The sequence below is a fragment of the Rhopalosiphum maidis genome, chromosome 3 (assembly GCF_003676215.2).
Source record: "Rhopalosiphum maidis isolate BTI-1 chromosome 3, ASM367621v3, whole genome shotgun sequence".
Taxonomy (NCBI): domain Eukaryota; kingdom Metazoa; phylum Arthropoda; class Insecta; order Hemiptera; family Aphididae; genus Rhopalosiphum; species Rhopalosiphum maidis.
Window position 1 is genome coordinate 50,753,204 of NC_040879.1, and position 18,562 is coordinate 50,771,765.

The 18,562-nt window shown below is 29.3% G+C and overlaps 1 protein-coding gene across 1 annotated transcript; it reads right to left on the reverse strand.

Moving 5' to 3' along the window:
- Positions 1 to 1,293: 1,293 nt before the first annotated feature.
- Positions 1,294 to 6,762, reverse strand: LOC113558802. The gene is made up of 5 exons (XM_026964351.1): positions 6,476 to 6,762; positions 4,770 to 5,400; positions 3,831 to 3,899; positions 3,622 to 3,714; positions 1,294 to 1,408 (listed from the first exon to the last, which is right to left on the reverse strand). The coding sequence occupies exons 1-5, from the start codon at positions 6,760 to 6,762 to the stop codon at positions 1,301 to 1,303; spliced, it is 1,188 nt and encodes a 395-aa protein (XP_026820152.1). The 3' UTR covers positions 1,294 to 1,300.
- Between the last annotated feature and the right edge of the window lie 11,800 nt (positions 6,763 to 18,562).

Here is an 18,562-nt window from a genome sequence, read left to right on the forward strand (position 1 = left end):
AATTTCCAAGTTGAATATAGGGTTTTTAAGTCACACCAGTATTAGCATTGCTTATTACAGCATTGTATACAGTGACTAGTCTATATGAGAATTACATACCTATGTATTATTTACTTTGGCCAAACATCTTAGACATTGTATACAATGTCCGGGCATTGTATTACAATGACTGATTTATCCACTTATCGGATCGTAACATTAACATATACATACAGACGGAGATATTAAGTGTACCTATCAGGCGTATTGTCATGGATTGAAATAATTATCTCGATCAATTAAACTTGAAATAGTAGTTTATTTCGTTTAACACAAATAAGTTTCATAAAGAGTACAATAGTGTGAGATGTGAAGGTGCTGAGGACTCAACAGGTTAGGTACCTACATGTGAAAATGATGTAATGTTTGGTATCTTTATTATTTTACTCCTAGACCAGGTGTTTTTAAATTGGCCATGGCTTTTCTGGCAGAAGTTTATAAGCGGATAAAGTATAATAGATATTAGGTATCATATATTATATTATTATAATACTATAAGTATAATATTATGTGTCATACGTGTATGAAGGAGCCAAGCAGCGATGATATGATAATAACTATAATAAGCTTGGCGGATACAAATTAGATAAAAATAATTGGTACATAAATTCGATTTATTATTAATGAATTTGATTTATAGAATTATTTTGATGACTACTTTATTAATAACTTCTACAAAATATGTTTTTATATTATACAACAACTTATTATTATAGGTAATTATGTGCCAAACAAACGTGTGGTTGCCGATTAGTGACTCCACTCACCACCAGAAAATTTTACAATATAAATAGCGACAGCTGAAGCACAACAACATGATGTTTTTTTTATCGTAATATCATATGTATCCACGCTGCGATGTTGAACCATATAAAAAGGTGTCGCATATAATATAAATAGTGTCGTACTATCGTCAAGCAAAAAGAAAGAAATACAATTATCGAATTTTAAATTTCAATATAATATTCGTATAATTATGTTGAACATTTTCGCTAATTGATTGGAAACAAATTACATCAATTTAGTAACATCTCGTACAAATCAAGGTTTTCATTGATTATAATATAATATTTATAATGTTTTTCCCACTTAAATTATTATAGGTAATATATACATTTTATAACAGTAGATATAGAGTTGATGATATAATATTGTACAATGTTGTAACTTGGTTATAATTAAAAATGTCAATAAATGTTGAGAAAATATACTAATTTATAAATCAGTTTTAATATTTACTTAAATTATTGGATTTTTTAATTTATAACTTTCTCAAGAAGGTTATAGTGTCATTGTTAAATTTTAATACAATTGGGTGATTCTTCATCTGTATCAAAGTAATTATTCCACTAATCAATAACACAAGAATCTGTAAAAGAAAAACTAATTTACGTTGACTGATCAAAACACGTAAAAAAATACAAAATAAAATATTAGAATCTTAAGATTTTCAACGGGCATTCCAAGACATATTAATGTAGGAAAAATTAAATTGTTATTGAAAATATGCCGTGAAAATAAAACGATTAAGATCCAGTTGATTAAACATACAATGATAAATCAAACGATATATATATACACAGAGGCGGAACTAGGGGGGGGGGGAAGCCGGGGATTGATCCCCGGGCGTAAAATTTTAATAGGCGTAATTTTTTTGTAGGTATTTAAATTAATGTTTGGACATCATTTTAGTTAAAGGTAAGATTATAAATAGATTTGTATAAGTATAAGTAATAAGTATATACCTACTATAGTCTATAATTATTAAGATTCTGAGTGATAGTGTCAAACTAGGTATTTATTAATGCTGTGTTTTCGTTAAAATGTCTGGTCTGATACCTACACAATAACTTTTATAAGATTATCAATCAACGTACGATATAATATTATATCTGTTTATTGAAAATTATGTTAATATTTTATAATATTATTATATATTATAATATTTACCAAGATAGTTATACATTTGTTTATGTTTAAAAAAAAAGATTTTATTTTTATAATTTGATTACATTTTTTATTGGCCTAAAATCTAAATTTTTGTATCTTTATCAGAATAAACGAATTTATATTTCACTATAAAGGTCTATTATAATTGAGGCACACAGAACCAAAACAGCAAAAGTGTTTTTATATAGGACAGGTGCCTATTCAAGTTTTGATTATTTTGCAACATTTTTTTTTCTTATAAAATCCACTCTAAGGAAAATAATAAACTCACGTTTTATGTATAATTTCTTGCTTTTTAAACTAACTATCAAGCATTAACTCAATTAACAGTTGATTAAGTTTTAATGTTTAATTATTTTTTAAATTAAGGTTTATTATGTAAATAGTAAATATATAAAAATATAATACCTATATAATTGTTTAATGTTTACTATTGCAGACTGAATACAAACAAAAATAAACAGTTTCTATTTAAATACCCTATTTCGAAAAAAAATATGTAACCACTTTAAGTTTTTAATGTTGTAAAAAAATTTTAATTCCATAAACTAAATAAAGATATCTAGTTGCATTCATCGCTTCAGTGGTTTTAATTAGTAAAATTATATTATGATTTATGTTAATATGTTATTATATTAAATTATATTATATTATATTATTTTAAAAAAAAGCAGTAACTTTAAGTTATTGGCGTATTTGTTTTATAAAATAGTATTTTTCCATCCAATTTTGGATAACTTAAAAAAAGGAAAAAATATAAAACGAGAGATTATTTTTTGTAGATTTTTATTGGTGCTATGAGCCTCAATTTATAATGTATTGTAAATTGTAATAAAGAGTGTAACAATATATCTACATATTACCTTAATTCGTAAATGTAGTTAATTATTCAATATTTTATAATTTTAATTATATTACAGTAAGCAATATAATATTAATTTAAGTAATTCAATAATTATAATTCTTAATGATATCAATACATTTTTTGCTTCACTCAGAACTTAAGACTGATTTTATTAAATTTTTAAAATTTCAAAAAAAAATGTTAATACATTTAAGGACGAAAATGTCAAAGCGGCCTCCAGGTTCATTTTTTCGCAATAGAAAGCAGAAGATAGAAGCTGAAAAGATACAATTAGCAAAACAGTGGGAAAAAACGCGGAAAAACTGGTTAAAGTGTGAAAATGTGGATAAGTCTGAAGATTCTTTGGATGTTGATGTCAATGAAGTAAATATTGAACAACATGAAAATGAAAACACGATTATAAAAGAACCATTACCATTGATAAGTTGTAATAGCAATTTAAATGAAAAAATTACTAATGACGATTCTTTGGATGTTAAGATAAATGAAAAAAATATAACTGTCAATGACTTAGAACTCATAACATTTAATATAAGTGAGAATTGTCATCAAGTTAATAATGAGAATACTTTTGAGGTATCTTTAGAAGGTCAAAATAAGTATGAACATTTTAAAGCCACACATTATCCTGAAATTTTATTTGACAATCCTCGTTCTTGGTAATTTTAATATTTTCCCTGGGCGTAAAAAATCTTAGATCCGCCTCTGTATATACATAAATATAAGATTTGTCATATAATAGATGAAAAAACGAGTAAGGTACTTACAGATGTAACAAGATTCAAATTGATATAAAAAAATCCAAATGCTGAAATTTGGTCCGAATTGCAAGCTGATATTTGATTCATAAACATTTTGATCTGAATAATAAAACATTAATAGGTAATGACGAAATAAAATTAAAATAAAACTAGTAGCTTTCTACAGTAAAAATATAAACTAATAATATAAAATAAAAATTATATATGTTTATTACTTGTCGTTTAATGTCCATGTGTAAATTGGAAATTTGATATAACCGTAGGTATGATATAATCTTCAATCGCTGTAAAAATAATTTGATAAGACTTATTTTTATGGAATTTACCTCAGTACAGTTTAGATATAAAATATTTTTCTTTGTGTTTAAATAATTGTTTAACCCGACCGAAATTTAATTTACTTCAATCCATAGTTTTTTATTTTTTTTTTATTGTTCACTGAAATAAAATAATTAAAGAAAACAATACAAATATAGGGAATCAAATTCTTATGAACACGATTTTAATAACATTTTTAAAATAAAAAATAAAAATTCTTGTAATGAGAATATAATACAATTTTACTGTAATTATTTATTTTCAAGACGGTCACATTTCGTAACTGTACCTAAATGTTTTATTGAAGATGTAATGCATTTAAATTTAAATAACTATTCACAGTTATATTCGTAGTTTAGTTATTTAATGCAGGTATGTGTCTTACAGTAAGGATATCAGCAAAATAATTTACATTAAATATAATACGATAGGCAAGGTTCATTTAAATACAATGTCGTAATGTTAATACAATAATAAATATTGCTTTAATTTTTAGTACATAATATACCCTTTATATAATTAATAAATTAATAGTGTCCATAGTACTCATGCTAGGTACCCAAAGATCACTAAATAAATAGGTAGCAGTTCAATAATAGGTATGCCATTAAATTTTTAAATATAATCATCTGCATAAGAATTTAAGATACGAGTGTTAAACGTATTCTTTGGGGAAAATGCTAGTAATATAATATATATAGAATATAAGTACCTAATTAAAAATATAATTTATTAAGAAGAGTTTCTAGTTAAAAATCAGAAAATGAATAAATTAAGGTTTAATGGACGAGAATAATATGACGGTGACAAGGTTGAATAACCCATTAATTACCTACCTTATCGTTTATGAATGAAACAAAAACGATAACTGACAGCAAAAACGTGATAATTTGTACGTGAACCATCAGTGGTAACCAGAAACCATTTATCGGAGCTGATTTATTGGATCCATCAGTGTTGATAATAATAAAATAAACACAGAGAAGCATATTAATAAAGCTGGACGAGAAGAAAGTCAAAAGCATTGGGCCGTAACCAAGAGTAAACGCTTTTAACAACTCGCACAGTTCGGAGTGTAACAGCCGCGTGTTTTCCATCACATCCACTATTTTGTCGTGTGTCCATTGGCCAGGAACGACCGATAAGTCGGCAGGAAGACATACCCAAATATCGTTTAACTTTTGGAATCTAACATACATGTTTTGAAGAAAGAAACAAGAAGTGATCGTAACCGCATAATCCATAACATATGGTACACTGAACAATGCATAATGTAACATCGATAGAATTTGTTGTGTTCTTCGGAACCTAATATAAATAAAGAAGAATTTAAATCCAATAAAGTATAAAAATAATGATATAAAAATCATATTCCATTGTTTTTTACTCCACGAACGCTTCGCGGTCAGTAAATTTGTTGCAAGTTGTTTAATGTTTCGATCAAACTCGATAATACCATTAATGAATCTGAAAACAACAATAATAAAAACGTATCAATGTTATTAGTTACTATTATGTGATGATATTTCTCTTAATACATTTAATTTGAATACAGCTATTATCACGGAAAAGTATCAATTTAACTAAGTGCACAAAAAAACTGTGTCACTAACTTGGCAAATGAAAAGTGTGTACACGTACAAATATTTAAATATATCGCATTTCTATTAATTACAACAGAAGGTTAGTATATAATTAGTATTATTGTGATATTGAGAAATTAAATCTAATATGATTTAAATTTTATGTTTTGAACGGACTATACTAAGTACTCGAAATTAAGATTTTATTTCAAACATTTTTTCTTTATTGTTTATTATTTTATATAAAGGATAAATCAAAATTATTTGACATATTACGCAGTAACTTTTATTCTCTCCAACTATCTTATGTCTTATATAGATATATATTTTTTAAATATTGCATAATATTTTTAACAGTGTTATTTTTAATAAGATTAATTTTTTATGATGGGTAGAGTAGAAGGGTTGTAAAGGGTGGAATTTTAAAATCTGCCCGCAGGTGGCATATTTGTTGACCCAGTACTGCATATAATATAGATAAATCTTTCAATCTTAAAATTAAAAGATGGTTTTGATGAAAACAATTAAATTAACAATTTGGAAATATATGAATAGGTAATAATTATAAAACAGCATTTGGACATCATTGATTTTTATTTATTGTTATACTTCAAAAGTGAAAATTTTAAATAGATTAAGGTTATTAAAATTATTACTAATTTACTTCAATTTTTTGTATGGTTTAATTTTAGTTAAATATTTTAGAGTTTTGTTATTATGGGGCATGTGGAACGATTGAACAAACATATTATACATATTTCTATAGTGTTTTCTCTATGACGTGTATTTTAGGCACTCCAAATTTTATTAAATATGTAAAATCAAATCAAACAAACAAATATTACGTCCTTTAGTAACTCATTTACAGTCTTGTAAAGTATTTGAGTTCATGTATCTAAATACAATTTTAAAAGTATCTTTTACAAGACTGCTGATTTATGAAAATAGTTAATATATACTTGATTATCCATTTTGTTGATAGTCTGGCTGAGATAATGATAATCCAAAATTTTATAGTATTTATAATTTGAAGTATGTGAATTTCTGGATCAAATTGATGTAAATATAAAAAAGTGCATATCAACAACACAATCATTCGAGTTATTTCTAGAACTGCATGAAACGCAGAGTTTTTATTATGAACCAATAACCCAGATGGTTCAACTGTAAAAGTAATATCAATTAAACCAATAGATTTAGATAAAATTAAAATAGGTCTTAAGGTTATGTGAAATTTAGTCGTCATTTCGATAAAGTTTGTTACCAAAACTGAAATTAAAAATTATTTTATAATAAATATTTTTAGTAATGAAATATTGATAATATTTAAATTGGTCGACCATAATAAATACAATAACAAACATAATAATTTATTCACATAGTATTATTACTCACCAGAAAATATTAAAACATATAATTGGATATTATCGTGAATGTTTGAATTTAATGTTATAGTTTTTGTATTTGTTGTTTTTAGTTGCTATATTGTCTAGTTCGTAGTAATTTCTTCAAAACAATAAAATATGCAAATTCATTAAAACAGGATATGCGGAGAATATTATATAACTATTGACTTTCATAATATTTAAAAAGTGAGATTGTAGATAGTTATATGAGTATACAGGTTGCGATAATTGTATTACAATTTAAATAATGTAAGCAGTAGAGTTCATGTGTACAATAAACATATGTTTGGATAGTTTTGTAAATGCAGTTTTATTATTAACACGAAAGTTAAAACACACCTATGTCCTTAATAAATAGAAAGGCTTGAAATGTTAAGTTTTATTTGATAATTTCTGAAATAATGTCGGTGTACCAGATAATAGGTATAAATTAAATTGATACATCGTGTACATTTTATAGGCAGTGGGGTAGTTAGATACTTTTCACACACTATTAACTATTTTACAACATTTTAAAAATAAAATTTCCAAAAATTTTACTTGCAAAAAATTATAGATATATCATATATGATAAGTTAGTCATATGGATAAATGTTATATTTGTTTCAGTTTATCTTTTAATCTTATTGATCTTTATTTTGCGCGAAAATAATTTGAATTTGTCATTATAATTGTAAAATAATAAAATTATGACATTCGCTAGATCCCGCTATACCTTTATGTCCCAATACTTTCTTAATGGCACTGCTGTTTCCCGTATTGTTGCCGTGTTATAGGTCTTGGTTTTAGCTTAACCCGAGTGCTCACATTGAGTACGTGTGTTGTAGGATTCTTTTGGTCTAGTCATGCGTTTGGTGAAAGACTTTTGACTAAAGTACTGTTAAAAATACTGTGCATCCCATATTGGAGTATGATGTTGTAATAAAGGCAGCTTGAGCGTATTCAACGTGGATTCTTTGATAGCTTTCTACTAAAAAATTCCTTGTGTGCCTCAGAATTACACACCGGTGGCTACTTACCTACCTTGGTTTGTCTTCCTTATAGTTGAGCGTCGTCGTATCGTTGGTATTACATTTTTTGATGGGTTATCAAACAATACCATCGATTCATCCGTCTTCTGTAATCTGTTTTAAAGTTCCATTTCTTTCCACTGCTCCTTGCTGTGTACCTCATACCACTGCCGACTAAGCAGGTATAGTTATACATTTATCATAAACTTTTAAGGTGTCTAATATTGATTGTCAATGTAGATCGCATACCATATAAACATAACAATACAGTAGTTTTAAATTTGTGTATTTTATAGGTTATATAAATTATTTTTTGTAACATTATTTTAGAATTACCATTAAAACCTTATTATTAATTATTGCATGGCATGCTTCCGTGACATTTTGAAAGGCACAAAATATCACATTTCCCCTTACATGAATTCATGAATACCTTTTGGCTTTTATATCCCTGACCACCGCATCATCTGACATTTGACTCGAAATTTCCCATAATGATTTTGATACTCATCTAGGAGTATTAGAGGAAACAGACCAACATATTAAATTAAATAATACAATGTTCACGATATTCGTCCTGACCTCAAAATGCTTGTGTTGATAATGTCATTAATAAATCTGGAAAAAAATACAATGAAAACCAATTAATTTTAAAATTAATTTTATGGTTTAATCTGACTATAAACATTCATTTTTTTCATTTTAAGTGAACTATTTTGCATAGATTTAGGTGACCTATTACACAAATATATATTTTCAACCTGGCCATCTGGTGTACTTTGTTAAAGTTTTATTCAAATTGTTCCTCAAAAATTAAATAGATGACAAGAAGTCATTCGGACCAGAATGAGAATTGGACATTAATTTTTAAAACATGTGTTAAAATGCCTTAAAAAGTATTAGTATTTTAAAATATAATAAAAAAAAGTTAATGTTTATTTAACGAAACTTATGATAACAATAATTAATAAAAATATATTTAACAAAAGTATTTTGATGAGCTGGCCGAATAAGACTTTTAATTACCTTCTCGTTTATTATTGAAACGAAAATGATAATAGACATAAAAATGTGACAATTTGTACTGTGAATCATTAGTGGTATTAATTTTTCCCAGACATTTTTGTCAAAATGTTTGCTGGATATTTCTCTAATGTTGACAATAAAGTGAATACAGACAAGCAAACTGATATAGCTGGATGTGAAGAAAATCAAAAGCATTAAGCCATTAAGAGTAAACGTTTTTAACAATTCGCAGAGTTCGGAGTGTAAGAACCGCGTGTTTTCCATTACACACACTATTTTGTTGTGTGTCCATTGGTTGGAAACAGCAACCGAGTCAGCGGGTAGACATTTCCAAACATCGTTTAACATCTGGAATCTGACAAATATGTTTTGAAGAAAGAAACACGAAGTAATCGTAACTACATAATCCATAAAATACGGGGGAAAGAATAATAAATGATGTAATGATAATAGAATGTTTTCTACTTTTGGGTGCCATAAATACAAATATATGCATTTAAATCCAATAAAATATAATAATAATGAAATAATAATCGTATCCCAACGTCTTTTTGTCCATGAACGTGGTGGGATCAACATATTTCTCGAGAGTGTTGTAATTTTTCGATCAAACTCTATAATGCCATTTATAAATCTGCAAAATAAAACAATAAAAATTAATTCATTTCATTATTTATTATCATTTATTAGTATGATTTTCTTAAAATATTTGATTTGAATACAGCCTTTATCGTAGAAAAGTATTTATTTAACTAAATGTATTAATATACATATTATTAATACTACTGAATGTTGATTAATGCATGATATTCCACTTTTATGATAATATTAAAGTATAAAATTTCTTATGAATTAAAATTCATATTATGAATAATAAAAAAATATTTTTGTTTCACACCATAAATGATAATAAGAAAGTACCTAACCAGAAATTCTGTTAGAGACTGTAGACTCTTGTTGATTGATTATTTTATTTTGCTACAACTTAAAAAGAAACCATTGTAAATACTTGACATTTTCACCAGATGTTTATATTAACGTTATTTATTTACGATTAAATTTTCAAAATATTTTGACTTTTTTTAAGCTAATTATTTATTTTTTTTTGGGTTTATGGTCATTGAGCCCATACCGTCAAACAAATTTCTCTCCATCTATCTCTATTTTCTACCGCTACTCTCCATGGTATCTCTGGTTCAATGCTTTCCGCATCTCTTTTTACACAGTCTTGTCAACGTAAGCGTGGTCTTCCTAAGGATCTCTTACCATCCGGGTTCTCTTCAATTGTTGTTCTGACTATGGATCCTACTCTCCGCCATGCATGTCCTGCACAGGTTAATCTCCTTTTCTTGATTTCATTCGAGATGTTCGGTCTCTGGAACAGTTCCTCGAGTTCCTTTTGTGTCGAAGCATGGGCCGTAGATTTTCCTTAGGATTCTCCTTTCAAATACTTTTATTCTAGTTTCTTCTGCTTTCCTAAGTGGCCATGTTTCCGCGGCATACAGTACTATGGGTCGTATCAGGGTCATGTACATTCGTATCTTCAAGTTTGTCGATAATGTTCTTTAGCTCAGTACTTTTCCAAAACCAAAAAAAAACTTTTGTTGCCTTTTTGTATCCTAGCACTGACTTCCATTTTCAGGTCATTATCTTGTGTTAGCAAGTGCCCCAATTACTTGAAATGTGTGATTCTTTTGAATATATACCCTTCTACATTCATAGATTGTCCTTGTTGATATTCTCTGTCCTGGCGGCTTAATATCATGTACTCTGTTTTTTCGTCGTTTATCTCCAGTCAGACCTTACTAGCTATCATGATGAGTTTCCTGCATACTTGTTTAACCGTTTCTTCAGTTTCTCTTATTATCGCTGTATCGTCCGCATAAGCCGAGATATTTATGTTCGAAGTGAGCTTAACTTAATCAGAATATCTGTCCTCATGGACCAGACCATCGTGTATGAGCATACCATATATCAGTTAAAAGGAATCAACAATCAGATAGTGTATCTACATTAGGGCGAATAAGACTAGATGTACAATTTGGAAACAAAACCATATTAACAGAATTTCAAATAGTTCATTCCACATTCCCAATTCCCAACGACGGAATCCTGGGCTAGCTGTTGATGGTCGAAAATGAAATCAACTTGAATTACCAGACAAATAATGTAATTATTCCAGATGAATCAGAAATCCTTTTAGAATCTTAAGCAGAAACTCTTGTAGAGGCGCTGATCATCGAGCATAAAACGAGACTATTCTAATAGTAAACCAAGAAATCGCAAATTCAGTCAGGTGTTGTAATGCAGTTACCACAGTGAAAAATCATAAAGTCTTGGTTTCATTCATTAATCCGACCGAGAATATTATTTAAGTAAAAATATCTGGTCTAAAAGAAAATGTTCATGAAGAGTTTCGAGAAGCTTCAATACATGCAATACAGTCCAGCATTCTAGAGGAAAATCATGTGGATGCTCAGAGAATACGAAAATTAGAAGAAACGTTACGTATGGAACATCTGAACTCTGAAGAAAAAGAATCTCTAAATGCAATCTTTAAAAAGTATTTCAATGTTTTCTTTCTAGAAGGTGACAAAATCACAGCAACGACAGCAGTTGCTCACGAAATCAGAACGTCTGAGTCCGTGACACCCATTCATGAGAAGCCACACCGTTTACAACAGCAATATCGTCAGGAAATTGCGGAATAAAAGGAGGCCCTCGAAATATAAGGTGTAGTTCAAAGCAATTCACCTTGGAACGCTCCACTCTTAGTCGTTCCGAAAAAGCCGGATGTTAATGGAAACGTTAAGTACCGTGTCTTTGTCGATTTACGTCGATTGAATGAAGTCACTGTAAAAGACGCATTCCCACTCCCTAACATTGTAGATATACTGGACCAGTTAGGAAGGTCTAAGTACTACAGTACTCTTGATTTGGCGCATGGATATTATCAAATTCCTATGAACCTAGCAGATTGTGAAAAAACTGCTTTCTCCATGGACAGAGGCCATTTTGAATATTTGCTTATGATTTTTGGACTAAAAGGAGCACCGGGAACATTTCAAAAGCTGATGAATAAAGTATTAACCAGTTTAAATGGGTTGAAGGCATTCGTGTATCTAGATGATATCATAATTTATGCCAAAGATTTACCAGAGCATACACAAAAACTCTCCGAAATATTTCAAAGACTCCGGCAGTATCAGCTAAAACTTCAACCGTTAAAATGTGAATTTCTACGAAAAGAAGTTAAATCTAGGATAAAAAAAACACCGATGAAAGAGTATAACCAGACCCTTAGAAAATCGAGTGTGTTAAGGATTTCCCAATCTACAAAAACGTAAGAGAGGTAAAGTCTTTCCTTGGATTATCCGGGTATCGACGGTTTATAAAAAACTATGGACAGATTACTAAGCCATTTACAGCGATGCTGAAGAAGGACGTTATTGGAAAAGATTTACTCATAGCATTCGCTTCACGTTCCTTGAACAAAGCCGATATTAATTATAATACCACTGAGAAGGAGCTCACTAAGGCAAAGAAAGGGATTGCATTGGAATTTTGGAAACAATTTGGGAAGGTCAATGAACTTCGTTGCCAAAAATGCCAATTCACGGAGATTTCAACTGTTAATGTAGATAGATACTAGGTGTTCTTCATAATCATTAAACAGTTCTTTTGGCAAAAGGAAAACTATGAAACTATTTTCAAAAGTCTTCAGAACCTTTGAAAAATATGTGTCAAACATTAGGATACACAACTTGCTTGTACACGTCTAGGCTGCAGTTTAGAGGGACGAAATATGCTGAGGTATATTTTTCGTGATGCGCCTGTGTATATTCAAGTATACACACGTAATAAATTATCGGACGAAAACAAATTACAGATCATGAAGGAATTCCATGAAAATCTGTTGTGTGATCACCAAGGTGTGACACGCACTTACAATAAAATTGCACAACAGTACTAATAGTAGGGTATGAGAGCACAAATCGGAAAATACATAAAGATATGTCCGGTGTGTCAGATCAACAAAACTCCGAACCACACCATCAAGGAAACTAATATGGTTATAACTATCACTGCAACTGCTTCGAAACCTTTCGGAAAAATGTTCATGGATATTGTAGGGTCGCTTAACAAGTCTTACAATGAGAATTCGTACATTCTAACACTGATCGATGATTTCTCAAAGTTCACATGGGCTTCTGCAATGAGAAATCACGAAGCAAACACAGTCGCACAGCATTTTGTTACGTAATTTGTATGTCTGCACGGACAACCCGAATCTCTGTTGACGGAATATGGAACAGAATTCCTTAGTAAGTTTTTTAAAGAGGTATGCAAGCTTTTAAATATATCTCAAACATCCACTACTCCGTATCATCTACAGTGTAACGGTAGTTTGGAGAAAAGCCACCGAACTATGGGTGAATATTTGAGGAATTACTCTGGGAAAAATCCGCAAAACTGAGATGTTTATGTTCTTTATGCAATGTACTGTCATAATTCTTCTGCACATACCTCTACGGAATTTCTACCGAATGAAGTTGTGTACGGATATCCTTTGAATATTCCAAATTTGTTAAGCCCTAAGCCACAACCTCAGTATAACTACCAACAATAACAATTTGAAACGAAACGACTTATGCAAGAGACTCATCAGATATTAACAGAACATCAAACTAAATTCAAACAAAAAACATAGGAGCTATACGACCAAACAGTTGTACCGTTACAAATTAATGAAGGTAATAAAGTTATAGTGCAAGAAAAAGCAAATAAGGGAAAATTAGCACCTAAGTGGTTAGGACCATCACAGTGGTGGAAGCTAATATAGACTCTCCGAATGTAACCATATTAAAAAGAAATAAATGTGTGAAATTGCATGAAAGAATGAATGAATTTGAAAAAATTTCATGAACGAAATCTAAATTATTTTTCAGAATATCAGTGATTAATTGTCATGGAATGCCAGATTCTCAAGATGGAAATCTCCAAGTTACACCGTTGCTGAATTTATCTTGCCTATAATTTGAAGGTATGGGTCCTCTTCGTGTCTTTTTCACGAATTGGAACTTTGTTATTTATGTAAATATGACTACTTATCATATGAAGTACCGTTTACTCCAGAATCTCCATTATTAAACAGGCAAAATTTGCATTCAACTAAAGAAGAGGGAAGATTTAATTTTAACAAGCACTTGTACAGATTTCATGAAATACAGATTCATGCAGGAGATTGAAACAAATTTTAACTCCGTACTACGAATTCTTGGATCAAACCACAGAACCTCTGAACATTTGAATCGTCAGTCTCGGGGATTAATAAATGCTGTAGGAAGCTTAGCGAACGTACTTTTTGGAGTTTGTTCTGATAAAGGTGCCGAATTCTTTTACAAAAACATTGAAAACCTAACTCGTTCTGAAGATAAGCACGTGCATCTATCCCAGGAACAAGTACGAAGAATTTCTTTAGCCACAAATAATGTCAATTCTACCATGCACGAATTATTAACAGATACTCAGAAGTTGCAAGAGAACGAAATAGAAGAGCAGTCCAGACGTTCTGCAATAACAATCAACGTTAACAACAAATTACCTTCCTGGAGCACACAGCAATAAAAACCATTCTTCTGAACCAACTCGCTTGGGAAACTCAAAACCTCCAGTCTATCGCGAATTCGACGTTGAATGTATTAATGCATACAAACGTGTACCCTCCATCTGATCTAATTCATGAACTAAAACAAATACAACTAACATTACCGCCTATACTAGAGTTTACTACAACTGAATCTCGTTTATCTATTCCCGAATTATTCCGAATCTCCAAGTTAAGCGTAGTGTACAATCAGTAGAATCTTGTATTTGTGACTCGTATACCCGTATTGTCAAACCTTTGGCTTAACCTTTTTCATAAAATTCCACTTTGATATCTACCAACAAAGGTAATATAGTAATCATTGAACCACAAATCATTATCTGGCAATAAGCGATACTAATGAATATTATTTTAGTCAAAAAATCAATATGAAAGATGCACAACATTGTTTTCTTTAAAATTATGTGTAAATCCGGAGGTTACACATAAGTTTACACATCAGGAAAATTGTGAGGTATCTATGTACAATGCCTGTTATCAAACAGCGGGAACATGTAATCTTAAATATCTGAACCTAAATATGACGATCTGGCATAAACTTCATTTACAAAATAGTGATAACGTAAAACCATGCATTAATTATTATACGAGCAATTAGTTGTGGAGACGTCCATAACAAGTGGTCTTTGAAAGCTTAGGACCACCTTAATTTTACGTGCACTTGGTGAAATAATTCTCTTTGTAATTTCACTGTTAACTTATTAAAGGCCCTGTAGTCCACACAAAATCTCCCTCCACCATCTTTCTTTACAGTTTTTCATTCAGACTCTCTTAGTCTGTTGGGACGGAAGTTAACAGGTTCATCAGTAATTGTAATTATTTCACATTCCGGATTTGTCGACTTAACCGAGTTCGCTCATTTGAATGGCGAAACAGCTTTGATGCTTTTTCAATTAAGTCTGCAGTGCTAGTTTTTCTTCAGTCAATAATTGGTTCCCATGATGCTTAATGGATATTACCTTAAAGCGTGGTCCTTCCTTCTATCTTTCTAAATCTAGACATCCGTCGATAAATAGTTTATAACGGGCAACCGTGTTTTACCTTGGTTATCCAAGATTAACTCCATTGATACATGAACGTTACAACTTCTTATTAATGTCATTATTTCTTTTTGAAATACTGGGAGCATGCGTCATTGATCTGAGCAAACGTCGTTGTATCGTAATACAGAATGTTATCGTCCGTATGATGTCGTACCAATAAATAATGACATATTTCTTGTGACCTTAAACTAGCAATAATCTATTTTGAACTTCATTAAATGGCAGTTCTAGCTCTCGGCATAATCTGGATTTGTGGTGGAAATAGTCAGCTATTGCTTGGCATAACTAAGTAATCAGCATTGTCAGACAGCGTAATTCTTCGTTCTCGATGTCCCGTGTTAGTAAACAAACTGTTTATCAATTTTGCTCTAACAGTGCTTTCACTATTGGGTCTAAACTGCTAGTTGTGAAAGACGGGTTAGTTGCTGTACTTCGATTATTTTTTTTAGTATAATCATGATCAATATTACTGCGTAATCTAGGTTCTGGAGGTTATGTTCATCTTCTTTTGAGCGACTGGCGCGATTTTCGTCGTCTACACCACATGATCCTTGCGGGTTTACTTCATCGTTTGGCATATTTGGGTCGTAATTCGTCATCTGTGATTACGATAATTACTATTATATCATTAGTATCCTACTTCTAAATATTAACTACATAATAATTAATAAAATAAATACAGTGATTTAAGTATAACTGGATATTTATTTGTCACTAGGTCCAAACATCGTGGCTCTCGGTCACTAATTAACATATAATACAATCTAACTACTAACCTAAGCAGTAAGACTCCTTGTCCCTAACTCAATTTTATGTTTACAACCGCTAGTTATTAGTTGAATTTTTACTGTACCATAAATTAAAGAAGTTAAGGTTTTTAATCAAACAGTGTTTATTTATTGCCTTGTTGGTGAAATAAATAATTGGTTGTCAAAGCAGAGAAATAGAAAATTATTGTTTTGGTATTTATTTTTGGTATTGGTGTCCATCGACTTAATACCTACTTCATTAAAAGTTGGCTGTTTATAAATATTTGATATGAACTATTTAAATAAATATGAGCATAACCCAAAATTGGTTTTCATTTAAAACCAGTAATAATTTGTCATGTCATTTTATACCATTTCGTTAAAAACCATTTAAGTTGATTTAAATTAAATTTTAAAAAGTTAATATTAACTGAACTTAAATTTTTAATTTAAATTTTCCCACTATCTAAGCTCGAAAAAAACTAAGTTTATAAATCGTGTACAATTAAAACGAACAAACAAAAAATATTACACCTTTGTATAATGTATAAAAATAATTAATAGGTACTTGATTATCCATATTGTTGATAGCCTGGCTGTGATAATGATGAACCAAAATTTAGTAATATTGATAATTTGAAGTATGTGAACATCTCTATCAAACTGTTGAAAGTATAAATAAGTGATGATGACCAATGCCATAATTCGTGTTATTTCTAGAAATACATGAAACGTTGAATTTATATTATGAACCAATAATCCAGTCGGTTCCATAGTACATGAAATATGAATTAAACCTATACACTTGGATAAAATTATAATAGGTCTTGAGGTTATTTGAAAAACAGTTGCCATCTCGATAAAATGTATTACCTAAAGTGAAATTAAAATATAAGGAATTGTTTTTTTTTTTATGTTAGAAATTCTTAGTAATGTAATTATGATGTCACTTGAATTTAACGACCGTAAAAACCAATAACAAACATTATTGCTTATTCATATATTTTCTCATTATAAAACACTAATAATTTAATTAAAAGTTTTTTTGTGTGCGGTTTTTGTCTATTTACCTTTTTGGGGTCAAAATAAAAAATATGTGGTTTTTAAATGCAATCAGTTAAAACAGAAATTATATGCATTATGAAAGTATTTTAACAAATTAAAACAATGTAATTAAGAAACTTAAAAACGTCATGTTTACAATAAATATGTATTTACATACTGTTCTTAATGCAATTTAAATATTCGTAGAAGTTTAAAGTAATAAATATTTGTAAATAAATTTAGAATGTTTATTATACTAAAATTGATCCCCCACTCACTTTTAAAATGTATCTAACAATGCTTAACACTCAAAATCGATATTTTCGTTTATTACAGTGGGATTTAGACTACACAATGCAATTATTCTAACATTATTGACATTGTTTAATAAACGAGATATGTATAATAATATTTAATGGAAATAAATATAAAACTTTTAAAGTAGGAGTAATATTAAAAAATAAATTATGTCAAAATAGTTATAGTTCAAAAAATTGCATAGTTTGATTTAAAAAATGTTGTCTGCTGAATATATAATCAATAAACGGCTGTACCCAGTTAATACAGAATTACCGAATGGAAATTCAAAGCCGTAATTTTGCTTTTCATTCGAAGTGACAATAACAATTAAATACATTTTACAGACTACCATCAAGGAAGACTAAAATATGACATGATATGTGGTGGCACACTAGCATTGTTCTAGATTTAAAAATGTATTCACAAATTAATTTCGTTATATGGTGTCATAAATCATCATATCGATCATCAAGTGGCGTGGGAAACGTTCAAATTATAATATGAATAAACATAAAAAAACAGCATTTAGGCTCATTATCTAGTATTTACGAAAATCTACAAAACCATTATTTTATACTATTTATAGCTATTGTCTATTATGAGTATAAAACCATATTTCCAAAATGATTAATATTTTTTCAAAAACAAATATTTATTTTCAAATAAGTCACTTCGTTTTATTATATAATTATAAATATTATAGTAAGACAAATATTTTATAATTACAGAACATGTACATTTTAACGTGTTACAATACAATTAAACTAATGTTCTAAGATTTATTTCATAAACAGAAAATG